At 43.3% G+C, this 13,901-nt stretch overlaps 1 protein-coding gene across 1 annotated transcript in view; it reads left to right on the forward strand.

Moving 5' to 3' along the window:
- Window positions 1-12,913, forward strand: part of LOC119383690 (CRISP/Allergen/PR-1) — a 34,182-nt gene extending 21,269 nt beyond the window's left edge. Inside the window, exons 6-8 of the mRNA XM_049412622.1 lie at window positions 1,306-1,421; window positions 1,813-1,906; window positions 11,909-12,913. Coding sequence (XP_049268579.1) covers window positions 1,306-1,421; window positions 1,813-1,906; window positions 11,909-12,091 — 393 coding nt within the window. The 3' untranslated portion in view covers window positions 12,092-12,913. The remainder of the gene's footprint in view (window positions 1-1,305; window positions 1,422-1,812; window positions 1,907-11,908) is intronic.
- Window positions 12,914-13,901: the final 988 nt, after the last annotated feature.

Consider the following 13,901-nt stretch of genomic DNA (forward strand, 5'->3'; position numbering starts at 1 on the left):
ATACATGCCTGCAATAGGCTACCCAGCAAGGTCATTGACACCTGGCCATCCCCCCTTGCTGCGTAGCAGAACTCATCTATTTACGTCTGTGATAAAACCAAGTGCACGTACTCTGCTGCACAGACGAAAGATCTCTCACTTCCGCTTAAAATAAAGTAAGACGTCATTTCTAAAGCTGCCTTCGCCATCGAAGAAGCCATTTTTCTTTGGTCAGAGAAGTCACAAAGTCGGAGGAGTCACTCTCAGGCATAACCAAAGATTTCTCCGTGGCGACATCGCATAGGGCACGAACGTGTTACTTAATACAGTAGCAACACATACAAGTGCCTCAAAAAGTACGCTCGCACAACGTGCTAGCTCTCTGCAAAATTTTGCGCTCTCGAGGCAGTGTTTTACGATAGGGCGTCAAGAATGCATTACACTCTATTTTTTCCAATCCTCCATACAAGCAATGAACACTAAGAAATAAAACGCGTAGCAAATCTTTTCTCTTCACTTCCAGCCACACAGCAAATCCAAACAGCAATTCGAAACAGCAATGTTCAAGCTAAGGCAACGAATTCTTTAAAATACACAGGTATTCACCACTGCCACGCGCAATGACCTCCAACAATATATTTTTCTACAGTGTGCACGTGTTTGCTTCTTACATAATCGGTGCTGAAAATCGTGTGCATTACCTTGTCGAAAAGTTTGGAATTTCAGTATACAACACCTATGGTTGCTATGCGAAAATGGCTTGTAATGTCTGTGTAATGTATTGTGTAGTGTTACATGCATGCATCTAGATTCAACTCAGTTTGATATGTCACTTGGGAAGCGCGGTAGCCTTCAAGTATAGCCATTTCGGCATGTGAGCATTACCAATGACGAGTTCCAGGTTCAATGAGTAGCGTCTTGAATTCGCCACTGCCGCAGAAGCAGCTTTCGATATTTTATGCGTTTGAAAGCCATGGCCCACGGAAAAATTATCAATAATAAATACTGATATTATACATAAAAACTATGCTCCATATTTAGTATTTATATTCGGTGTTTGGCATTGGCTAGACCAGTGCAGGGCATGTCAGTAACATTTCTCTATATAGAAATGTGGAGTCTTGAAAATTGCTGAACAGAATGAACGTGATAAACCTAAATGGGCTTGCAGTTTACGGTGTAGAGAATGCAAATATTCTACACAAGTTACTTTGTTCGTTATTGAAGCTGGCCATTCGGGACAGCTTCCACTGTCTAGACGTCACCAATCGCTTAAAAATGTTTCTCTAACACGACGAAAAGAATTTGCTTTTTTTGTGTTTTCAGGTAGCATGGGCAGACACAGGTTACATTGGATGTGGTTATACGCATTACAAGCTTCGAAACGACGATAACACCAGGCTCCCCTATAAGAAGCTCTTCGTATGCAACTACGCCCCAGGGTAAGTGACGATCCTGTCGGCATAATTAGTGAGTTATACCAGTGATTTATAAATATAATGTCATTTTCAATATGTCACTCAGTAATCTTCAATGTAGTACGCGTTTTGGGAGCGCCATTGGAGAGAATTATTCAATTTTTTCGGCTACGAGTCTCTATGAGAATGCCTGGTGTGTTAGGCCATAAAATCACGCCTGAAGGAAAAGCTCATTTTTGTTCAAAACGTATAATGACCAGCGATTGACACGTGAGGCTAAGGTCACATTGTTAGCACAAAAAATATTTTTTTTTTTAAATTAAGATAATGATCTCGTTGCCACTTTGCCCATTCTACTGCACTGACACGGCCGCTTTGTTATGAACGAATCGCTTGCTCGACCATTTGTTTGCAGTGGTAATGTCATCGGCAGATCTATGTACAAGCTAGGAGCAGTTTGCAGTGCGTGTCCAGCGGGAACAGTGTGCGACGCAGCCGCCGGTCTTTGCGTAAGTCATTTTTTACTCACGCGGTATTAATTTGATGCAATCGTCAGCCGTCTAAGGCCTCTTGATAGAAAAATGAGCCTGCTCTCAATAATCCAACAAAGTCATGTTATTTATTCCTATGACAGTGTGGTCGGACACTCATTTTACATGTCTGATATTGTCCAGTGAGCGCGGAGCCTGTTCCATAAATTAGGTGCTACTAACACGAAATATATTAAGTTATTATGAACTTGTTCTGAAGACGTGTCTCCTTATTTATGCATTGCGCAAGCAAAAAAATACAGGACGGGTCGTCGCGTTATTACTTAGCAGCAGTTCTTTGGTTGTTCACAAGCAAGTTACTGCGTTAGTTCGTGCGAATCAGTACTCTGTTAATTAGGGCGCATTATTTCCCTGTCGTTATTATTTCTGTACTTTATGGCGCTCGTAATACGGTAGTCTCTTTATCACGATGTCCATGTGTATCCAAACGTGCTATTTTATGGTGATGTTTGCATTTCTTAGCGCAATAAGCAGCAGTCCTAAGTGCTGCATAATGACAGATCCACGTCCGCGTATCACCTGGCGACGGACTGCCTATCTATCTATCTATCTATCTATCTATCTATCTATCTATCTATCTATCTATCTATCTATCTATCTATCTATCTATCTATCTATCTATCTATCTATCTATCTATCTATCTATCTATCTATCTATCTATCTATCTATCTATCTATCTATCTATCTATCTATCTATCTATCTATCTATCTATCTATCTATCTATCTATCTATCTATCTATCTATCTAGCAGCCTACGTCTGGGTGATCTCGTGATCACCTCCTTAATTTGGTTGTGACCGAAATTGGCATGGGGGTTAAGAGAATTTGACGAATATGACTGTCTGGCCATCACATGAATAACGCGAAAATATTGTGTCCTGCGTCGTGAAAACCTTTCCTCCAGAAACGTGTGGCACATACCCGTTTAACGCGGGCCGCGGTGTACGGTTATGCAACACAGGTGATTGGCAGTTTATATCTACCCAGGAACGGCGAGAAGACACATTGGTAATTTAATTGCGATAGCGTTAAGAAAAACCGGCATCGGCAGCGTTGGCCCGACGAATGCACGGATTAAAAATAAGGATCCCAGCAGGAATTGAACCAAAGCATTCTGCGTGGTAGTCAGGTATTCTATCACAGACCCAGGCCTGCAGATCTAGAAACTGCTTTGGAAAAAGACCCCATGGAGGCGTAATGTCTGTGCAGTGTCAATTGTTGTTGTGGTGCTCGCTATCTGATCTCATAACAAAGCAATGCACACTAGATGTGTACTCCTATCATCCTATGATACAGGTGTGATGTCCGGTTAACGTCAGTTGTGGTTCCATGGTTGGCTCCCCTTTTATAGCAGTATAATAAACATTACATTTGTATTCTCCTGACTCAGCAAGCTAAATTGAAGCGTCACTTGACCCCGAATGAATACGCTAACGAACGTTACGCATGATATTCACATCATCGCACCGTAAAGTGCACTTTGTCTCGACAATATTGACGCATGTGCTCTATGTGAATGCTGATGTTACGTCACACCATTAATTACTCTTTAAACGCCAGTGTTGTCGACATGCCTCGTAAGCTCTAGATGTGCACACAACTACTACACAGTGACAAGAAACACGTCGATCTACCTGGTAATGCTTGGGTAAAGGCAATAAATGCAGCATAGAACTACTCGCTGACTGCGTCGCGTGATACCGATTCCCACAAGGCATGGGATCTGCCAAATTATTTTTTCATCGATTGTTCGGCACTCCTTATTTTCCGCCAAGCATACTCTAAATATAGAAAAACATGAACGTACACAATGATTGTGTCAATACGCGCTACTTAATGGTCATATTTTAGCCTTCTTACTTGAGTGTTCCGATGAACCGCTCCTGAGCACGCACGCAGAGTGAGCTTAAAAATCCATCATTTTGGGACACGTGAATGCGGCACATCTTGATGGGTTGGCTGACTGCTGCATCTAAAATTATGTGGGATTGCGGAGCAGCCATTCATTTTCCCGTGATATATTCGGTGGTTTCAGGAAAGTGCTGTGTTTACGTTCGGCCTGTATCTCCTTCATTGAGAATGCGTAAAACATCAACTATAGAGAAGCGTCACGAGGCGTGCGTTACTTTTACCAGCTCGAAAAGCACCGTGAACATTTGTACATGCTTCCCGAGTTGGCACCTATACCACTCATTTACTTTCATCGTGATCTGTCTTCCTGCGAGTAATCATTTTGTTTATTACACTATCAAGCTCGGCTAGTCGTTCAACGTTTCGCATTTAAGAATCCACGCCAAAAACTATAATTCTTGCTTCATTAGAGTAGATAAAACCTGTCAGAAAATCGGCGCCAGTGTATTTCGCCTTTGATTTTTTTATTTATGTATATAATTGAAGATGATTGCTAGAAAATAATATATTTAAATTAAACTCTAACTTCGAATAACTCCTGAGAACTGCACAAATCAACATATCACCACTTTCTCTTTTCTTGCAATGGAAAATTGAGTGCCTTGGAATAAAGTTTTGCAAGTTTGACCCATTTACAGACAGTGCATCATCATTTGCGCCTAAAGGGGCTATATGAGATTAAAACAGGGGTAACTACTACAAAAACACCGCGTCTTCTGTTAAAACCCTATTGTTATTCGGTGATATGACATGTCAGTAACGTCATGGGTCAGTCATACGTTTTGCTTTACAATACTTTATACAGAGATTTGATGAATACAAATTCATTTGGCAAAGCCTTTCTCTCGCACAGTCAATTGCCCCTTTCAGTCATGCGGAATGTATTGCTGCTAAATATGCTTCGAGGTTTTATATTAAAGATTGTCAGTCCTTTTGTACGCTCAGTACCTACAAGATGAATAACATTACAGACGGAAGACGAAGCCAGCTATAAGAAAACACTGGTAAAACGACCACATGAAAATATCACCACAGCGACAGCTATAACCAAGGTACGTTGTAACACACACAGAAAAAGCAAAATACTTCATGAATCACTCATTGCACCGCTGTAAAGAAAAGCTGCTGCCTTTTCACTTATGTATTGAAAGACGTAGTGTAGTTTAGGCAGGTAAACATAAAGGAATACGTGTAGTCAACTGAGTGCTAAGAGACAGTAAACAACCAATTGCAATAGAAGCTTCCGAAAAATAATTTGCTGTTTGCAAAAGACAATTCCTGTATTTGTTTGGTGCAGGCATTCAGATAAAGACGCGTAAGAGTGTACTATCATTTTTAAATCCGTGGATGGGGATCTACAGTGACAGAGGAACTGCACACGTGCGCTTTTGTTCAGTCCTATGATTCATAAAAAAAGACGTACTGAGACCAGTTTCTCGAAAAAGTGCTAGATTGAAAGAAGCACCGAGACCACCTACTGCAATGCATATGTAAAATTTCGAAATACTGTTATGGGAAAACCTCTGGAGCAATTAGACACAAGGTTGTTACATTTTATAAAGTTATATTGCAGTTATATTAGTAAGCATTTGCCTTGAGGAACTGACCATTTTTATCTTAAAATCCCCGAATATCGGTGCCTTGAGTGCATAGAAACGCTAACCACACGTACTGATAACATTACAAAAACTGTATCTGTTAGAGCACCCAGAAACTACAATTTCACTACAATCTCATATCCTCAGTGTGCACCAGTGGCGTGGCCAGGGGGTAGCACACCGGTCCGTTGCCCCCGCCCCCCCTTCCCGCAATTTTTTGCCATGGCATACAGAGCAAAAAATGACCACATGTGCCTGCCGGCCCACACTTCAGATCAAGGAGCCCCCCCCCCCAAAAAAAAAAGCAAAAAAAAATTCTGCCTACGCCCATGGTGTGATTCCGCGCGAAATTATGACATTCTTATCAGGATGCTGCGAAGGCCTGATTGGCAATGTTTTCCGCTCTGCGCGTTCAGTCGAATGAAGTTCACCAATTTTGTGCGTAGCTAGAACACTGTTTATTTCGTAAGTTGATTTTAGTAACATTTGTAGTTTCAAATTTTTCTAAAGCCAGCAGCTCATTTAAGGTACCCGCTTTCTACAGCCACTGTATTATCACTCTTTGTGCAAGAAACGCCCTCCTAGATTACAGGTCACGCGTATTGAGTGGCACTGGGCTGCCTAGGCAGGCAAATCTGCCCATAAATGACTTTCACGATACAGTCAGCATGTTCACGATTAATGTTATTACAGACGGAAAATATCACGTACAAAGAAACACAAGAGCCACGCCAACATACAAATATGACCACAGTGGAGCCAATAACCAAGGTACGTTGAAAGAAAAATACAAAAACAAGAAAAAGCAAAAACAAAATAATATGTAATGAGATCGTTCCTCGTAATACTTATTCTAGTAGCTAGTACCTGCGCGTGGTGAATTTGAGCAGCCCAATTTTTTGTTTCTAGTTCTATTTGGAAATTGGAAATACACAGCGCCTCAGATTTTAAAGTTGACAAAACAGAGAAAGGGTTTTGGGCGGAATGGTATCCCACATTTATCTGAGCAGTGCGGCAGAAACAATCTCTTAAAAAGCCACGTGGCAATAGATTACAGAGGAAAAATATGTGACGCTACAAAACACTATCCGATGAACAGAAAGGAAAGAAACAGAACTTTGCAACAAAATATGAAACTAAGTGCTTTGATTAGCCGAGCGCGGTCGCGCGCCCTTTCTTTCCAAGGATTAGACGACGGCCCATAGGGAATACAAGCTCAAGTTTGGGGGCAATGCTTGCGCGGCTGAGTTATGCGTTACTGGGGGCAGACGCTGCCTGCGAAGGCGGTTTATCGCTGGAGTTGCGAGCGGCGGCGGCAAGGACACGTGCGCGCATGCGCTCCTCATTCGGCCCAGAGCAGTCCTAGTCAGCAATAGTTCCATTGTGACGCACCACAGATGCAATCCGAGAGCTCTGCGCGTGCGCGAAAGCAGCGGGGGCGGCAGTGTTGTGGCCGTGGATGCCCCCAGTTACGTTAAAAGCAGTGGCGCCGCTCGACGTTGCTTTGCAAGCCTATACATTCGTACGTTCAGTGTCCTCACGGCACAATTTGAATTGAAGCGATCGACAGCATAATGGTGCTTCGCTCGCTGCAGCGCCTGAGTTGTGATGAGTTTGTCCGGCTTATGCGGTGAAGGAGTTAGCTGCTATCCTTAGTTCGTACAGCATGCAACGTGTTGCTACCGCATTCACTGCTTCGCCCTTTCGATGAAAGTGCAACATATCCACATTTTCGCCATTCACTAAGCGCTGGATGCGCACGGCGGGACATTGGCTTCTCACTCCGGCGCCTTTCAGCTCCGCAATGTGCAGAAGAGCGGAGTTTCTTGGAAGCCGTTGTTTTACAAAGCCAGTTTCTTAACCACAGTGACCCCAATTGACGGTGTTCGTTAGTCCTCGTGACCAAGTACTTCGCCGTATCGCGCTTAGACGACGCCACTAATCCTATGAATATAACGAAGAGTATATGGTCATTATCAGCGCCCCTCACCGTCGTCATCATAATTTTGCCACCACTGCACCGCGCCTCTCGTGAAGCTGATGCCGAGAGCTCGACGCACCAGGCAAGCGCTCACGGTCTCGGCCAAGCCGATAATATGTGGGAATTGTGACCCGATTTGTGGGAAATGTGACGCGATTTAATCAGCAGGCACTCTACTCACGTAGGCAATTTATTTTTCATATATATAGGCTATGTAGTGTTTTTTTATTTTAGTATGCTTGCGGAATAAGAATTTCGTAATGCGAATGAATTAGATTTACTCACTGTTTATACATTTGGAAAAGCTGTTTGGTGTGCTGCGAGTGCTAGCGAAAAATAAAAAGAACAGAGTAGTTTAGAAGACATTAGCAATATACACAAGAACAGTCGGTACCTATGTAGAAAAACACAACCACATCACTTTCATTCTTTGTCTTCCGATTATTCAATAAATTTCAAAATGCCTCGAATTTGTTCTGAAAGGTATCAATGTATGTGCACGTCATGGTATTTTTTACTCGAAGCCTGCCCTTCTGGTTCGTTAAACAATTAAGTCAAGCGAAGAAAGTGAGCTGATACCAAGGCGTTGAACTGGGCTAGTTGGTACATAGTCACAAAGGATGAAAACCAGCGGAAACCACACGACACAGCGAATAGAAGTCGACTTCTTTTCGCCGTGTCCTGTGTTTTCCGCTGGTTTTTATCCTCTGTGAAAGTGAGCTGAGGTTGGAGATAGAAATGAAACATCAGGTTTTACACACCACAACGCTGAAAGAACCTATAATCTATGCTAGACATAAATAAGGTCCTTACGGAAGGACAGAAATGATGGTAAATAATAATCACAAGTGTGTTCTTCTCTAGTTTTCTCAGTTTCTGCGAGCCAAACGTTGCATTGTTTTCGTTCTGCAGCTGTAACCACCTATTAGTAAGCATCGAAAGCCACCCTCCCTATCCCTGCCTGAACTCCGCATTCGTGTAGTTATGCGCAGAAATCTCCTTAGTCCTCAAATTTTCCCTCGTTATCTGAACTCGCCGCCCTTCCTTGTTCCCACTATAAGTCATCCGCATGGTAATGCAGAAAGGTTGGTCAATGTGACAAGGGCACCAGTGTTTTCAAAAAGTTGCAGTTTATTTACAAATATACTACAGACCGACGGCTTTCCTGCTGGCTGACATTAACTACTCGCGAAAATAACAGTAATAATTGATGGCGCCCTACGTCCCAAAACCGCGATATGATGATGAGGGACTCCGCAGTGGAGGGCTCCGGAAATTCTTACCCCGCGGGGTTCTTTAACGCGCCACAATACCAAAGTACGCGGGCCTCTAGCATTTTCGCCTTATTCGAAAATGGGGCTGCCGTGGTCGGGATTCGATTGCGCGACCTTCCGGTCAGTGGAGAACCATAACCACTAGATCACCATGGCGGGTTTGTAGCGAAAATGAAGCGCACTTGTAGATTACGGTCAGTTACTAATTCAAACAAGCGCAAGCGCTCTTATGTTTGTCATGTTTATGGCTTCGTTTAAAGAAGCGTTTAGGTCAATGATTATTAGTAACTTCGATCACAAATGTCACTTCAGCGAGTTAATATTTGTCGCTTTTATACATTTTTAGGTAACCAAAGTGGTGAGTATCTTATAAATTTTCTGGCCTTTAGTTCTGCTTCATGTACGGGTGTTCCGGCTTTTTGATCATTTATGTTTGCCCTCGTTACTGACAGCCGGACCAATCTGTCTATCGTAAAGCTATTTCTGAAGTGTGTGGCACTACGTCGTTCGATGCAAATATTCTACTATAGTTTGTCTATGCAAATAAAGATAACAGGACATTCCCATCGCCTAAATGGCGCCACGAAATATAACGCTGAAATTGTCGATCTCACCAATACAGCTACTCCAGATATTGACGTGAGACATAGGGAAACAGTATAGCATGTGTTTACTGGTGTCTTTTTTTGGCTTTCCTCAACGAGTATCTTCAATTACTTTTCTGATACAGCAGTTGCTCAGTAGGTGCGCTGACTGCTAACTGCGTGTTCAGTACTTTGCCGCGAGCATTCATGGTGCTCACGATGCTTGGGATCTTCTTATGCATTTTTCATGCTTGACCCCAGTAAAATAGAAGAATCAATTAGGCGACAACTTTTAGGCACCTTGTGGGAAATCGTGTGCATTCTGCGTGAAAAATGTCGCGTCCGCGCTGACAGAAGTTTGAAGGATGTTTCAGGAACTCGATGATGTAGCTCACCGACAACATACTCTGAACAATGCGATGCAGTCTGTCATTATGGAAAATAGAGATGTTGTCTTAAGAAATGCGCCCGAAAATCTTCTAGAATAAGGGAAAAACGATTTTTGCTCGCTGCCTTCATAGTTACTTCTGCTGTGGCGGTGGACACCTTAAGACGACTAGATACATCGACATCGGCAGTAATTACCGAAATGAAATACTTAACTTTTTAAGTACTGGAGACTGGCTGTTGTACCGAAAGGGAAAATTGAAATTATTCCTTCGAAGAGCCCATTGCTGCTTTCAGATTTCAAAGAAGAGCGGCGTCTGATAGTTGTTGCAGAGTAACGAAATTCGACGAAATTTACCGAGAAAACCGAAACGGAAGTGTTGATGTGCGCAACTAGTAGAGTACCAGAATGATGTGCCTGTTCACGAAAATTTTTGTAGTGGTGCTACTTCTGCATTCGTTAACGTGTACGTGCCCCATGCGTGCTGTAATGGCAAGCGCAGCCCGTACACTCCAGTGACGTCGATTGATGATTAAACATAACGACTTTCGCCCTATCTGGGCATCTCGGAGGAAGGTGCAGGCCGTGCTCATCAGCGCGTCGGTTTCGGTTTCGCCGGCGAAATCGGTAACACTTCATCACTCCGCTAAATCTACCAGCGTTTCTACCAAGTTTTGGAAACCTCAAAGCAATAATGGCTTCTTCGTAGGAGGGGCTATAATTAGCTCATTTGATACGCCCACCTGTCAGCACTAATCAAGAAAAATAATTTTCCTATTTGTTTAACTAACGCATGATTAATTACTTTAGTTATCTGAAGATGCCTGCCACCAAGCAAAAGTAACTATGTAGCAGGCGAGCAAAAATCGCATTTTCCTTATTTTTCAGCTTTTTCGGATATATTTCTTGAGACACCCTGCATATTGAAACGAGATTCTTGGGATGCTGACTGCTGGTATACTTTGCTATAAGGTATGGTGGTGGATGCTGGGAAGCACTCTTAACCAATGCGACTGTTGTACAACGCTATATCGGCGGTATCGGTGGGGAAGTGGCTGTAGATCATAATATTAAAATATACCACCAGGTGACTGGTTTCCCGGGTTGAAAGCCAATGTAGCGAATAAAAAAGGAGGTTCCGATTCGTATGACCAATTGAAACTTACACGTCAGTCTTGTCGCCCAGGGTCTGGTTCACGTGGTGAGTGAGGCCATCAGTGGCATTCTTTGGTGCTAGATTAATAACTTCGTGTAGGGCGACCTCTAGCGAGGAGCACTGGGACCACCTCATACAAAAAGACACGCCTTCTTTTGATGTTATATTCCCAAGGAGTGCCATCACATAACTACATTGCCGCCATACTTTAGCTTCACCTTCTTGGCTACCGGTGTTCTTATTGATCACCTAAAAATGGGCACTGTCGGACAACACAAGTACAAACCAGTGTGGTTAAGCCTAACTGCTATTATCCCTAGGGCACTTAAATTGCGAACTACGAATCGACGCATGCTATATCACTCTTTCAAGTTCAATTGCGCACACTAGTGGTACTATCACCACAATGTTTAAAACGTTGCTCGCGATAACATTTACGAGGTGACAATAAGTATTATGAATCAAAGAAAAGCATTTTGAGGGCTCGTTCCTTTGTTTAACACAACGTTTATATATCCAGCGTACATGAAGCCAAGGAATTGGGACGTTAATTGTACTCTTTTAATTGTACGGTAGTAACTGTGATGCAGATGCGAAGAAAGTAAAATGGTGGAAAAGACAACTTGCCGCCGGCAGGGGCCGAGCCTGCAACTTTCAGATTACGGGCCCGATACTCTACCACTTGAGCTACGGCGCCGGTCGTCCCCTCGGCTGTATTATTGGATATTTATGTGCACGCACATCTGGGAGTGTTAATCAGCGCCGCTCGTAGCCTGACGGCGAGTCAGGCTACGACTGGCAGCTGGTTTTCTGGCAGCTGGTTTCACATAGCACGTGAGCCTTTACCTAGCGGACAGCTGAGCAATTACCTCTCGCAAACTACCTCAAGGCACGAAGTTTCCCTTCCTTGGTTAAATTGTCTGTGGGTTTTCATTATTACGTATTATTGTCAGTTATTTATATTTCTATCCTTTTTTGTATTCCTTAAAATATTACGATAAGCTGGGGGCTCAGTAACATTTCCTGAGGATGCAATGCATAAAAAAGCACCAATTTCTTTCTGCAGTATACACCTGGAGAATCGGACGGCTTGGACGACAGTGCTGGCAGCACCGGTTCACAGTGGGGTATCCTGGCGTTCTTCCTCCTGGGAATTTTCGCCACAGCTGCTGTTGCTGTTGGATTACTTTACGTGCGGTCGACGATTCTTCGTCCTCCTCACCCGGCCCAACAGCAGTGCGCAATGTAGGGGCCGTCGCCTGAGTTAGAGAAGAGAACGATGAAATGACTCCTTCGCTTTTGTGCCTACTCATTTCGTGCACTGACTTTCACGATCATTTCCATGCTCATAAAAAAGCATCTGGTGACCTCTCATTAGCATTACGAAATAATGGTTTCAACTCTACAAACACGGCATTGTCAAGGTCAAATTACATCGGTCGCGAAACTTCGAAGGAAAATTTGTCGAAAACCTATTGCCACAGATATCAATGCACGCCGTTTTATTCAAGCGCGATTAGGTGAGGAGGGGACGAATAACTAAAGCCAAAAATTCAATGGAATTCTTTTTCGAATACTCCCATTTTATATAGGTCAAAGCAAACCAGAATTTTATTTCACGGGTTATCTGGCACTTAACTAAATAGTAGAATGCCTCATTGTTTTGGTCGAGCGCCATAAATGGGGGGCGTATGCAGGCAGTCTGCTAATGTGCACGTGTGGTTACTTCGGCGCATTGTCGGGTCAAAGATGCATCGCTCACTCCTGCGCGGTTGTTCCATGCGTATCATCCGTGGGTTATTTATTTGCGCATGTGTAGGTTACTGGCGTGACACTCCAGAGAAGCGAGACTATATCTCACCATATGTGTAGATAACCGCTCCTGTGACTGTAGACTGCTTTCGCTGGCGCACGACCGGCGGGTCCTCGCCTTTCGGGACGGTAACTGCGGCAAGTTCAGCGGCGGAATGCTGTTCTGTAAGCTTGCCAAAGTGATACTTTCAGGGCCGCTGTCTCGCTCCAGTGGTTTTCCTTGACAGCGCAATGTGAGTTTTCGAACTATTAGGCTATTCTGTTCGTCAGCCGTTGTGCCATAATTTCTTCATCTGCAAAGTATTTAGTTGTATATTGCAGGTGCAATTTTTGGCTAATAAAACAAGCTTGCTTCCGCAATCTTTCTTGTTTTATTCTTCCTTTTCTCTCACACACGCAAGTGGAGAGTCATAAAGGCGCAATAAGATTGCGTGGTTATCAAAAGCTTGTAAAAAGTCAGCAATTCAAAACAATTTCAACTTCCCGCGTGTAGTGAAATTGCGCGACGTAACTACCGCTTCCGGTTGCGACGTCATATTTTGTTTCTTACTTTTTGCTTGATGTTAACTGTACGCCCCCCCCCCCTCCCTCTCCCCCAATACGTAGATGGCGAAGGCGGCAAGGAGCCGCCAACTATTTGACACGTGGGCTTCTACGGAAGTTTCGCTGCCAATTTACATATATACCTCGGTATTGTACTGAACGTCTGGTTATGCAATTGCATTCGGTGACATATGCTTCAAGATAGGTGCTCAATAAGCAGCCATATATCAATGTCGGCGTACTTCATTGGCAAAGTTCGTGAGCGTTTACCTGAATTCTTAAAGGGACCATGCCACTAATGATTCAAGGTCGAAGTATGCGCTAATTATTAGCTGCACATTTTGTACTGAGGAAGAAATGCCTGATGTCTTCTAAAAGAATTCTTATTCTTAGACACGTTGAAAACGTATCACGCACTGTTCTAATTTGTCACGAAAGAAGACTGCTACTTGTTTCACTAATATTGACTAACTATATCAAATCACAAGTCTGTTGACAATCACAAGCCTCTTCATCTAGCGACACGAAAAACGACACGAACTGCTGTCCAGACGCATAAAACTACAGATCACATAGAACAGATTCAAAGATACACCAACTATGTTTACGAATATTGCTTTCTAAATCTACACCGTGTGGCACCGGTTTCTAGCGCACGGCGATTCACATGCGAGCCTAGAATATCTCCAGCTTAGCTGGAATCG

Source organism: Rhipicephalus sanguineus, chromosome 2, assembly GCF_013339695.2.
Source record: "Rhipicephalus sanguineus isolate Rsan-2018 chromosome 2, BIME_Rsan_1.4, whole genome shotgun sequence".
Classification (NCBI taxonomy): Eukaryota; Metazoa; Arthropoda; class Arachnida; order Ixodida; family Ixodidae; genus Rhipicephalus; species Rhipicephalus sanguineus.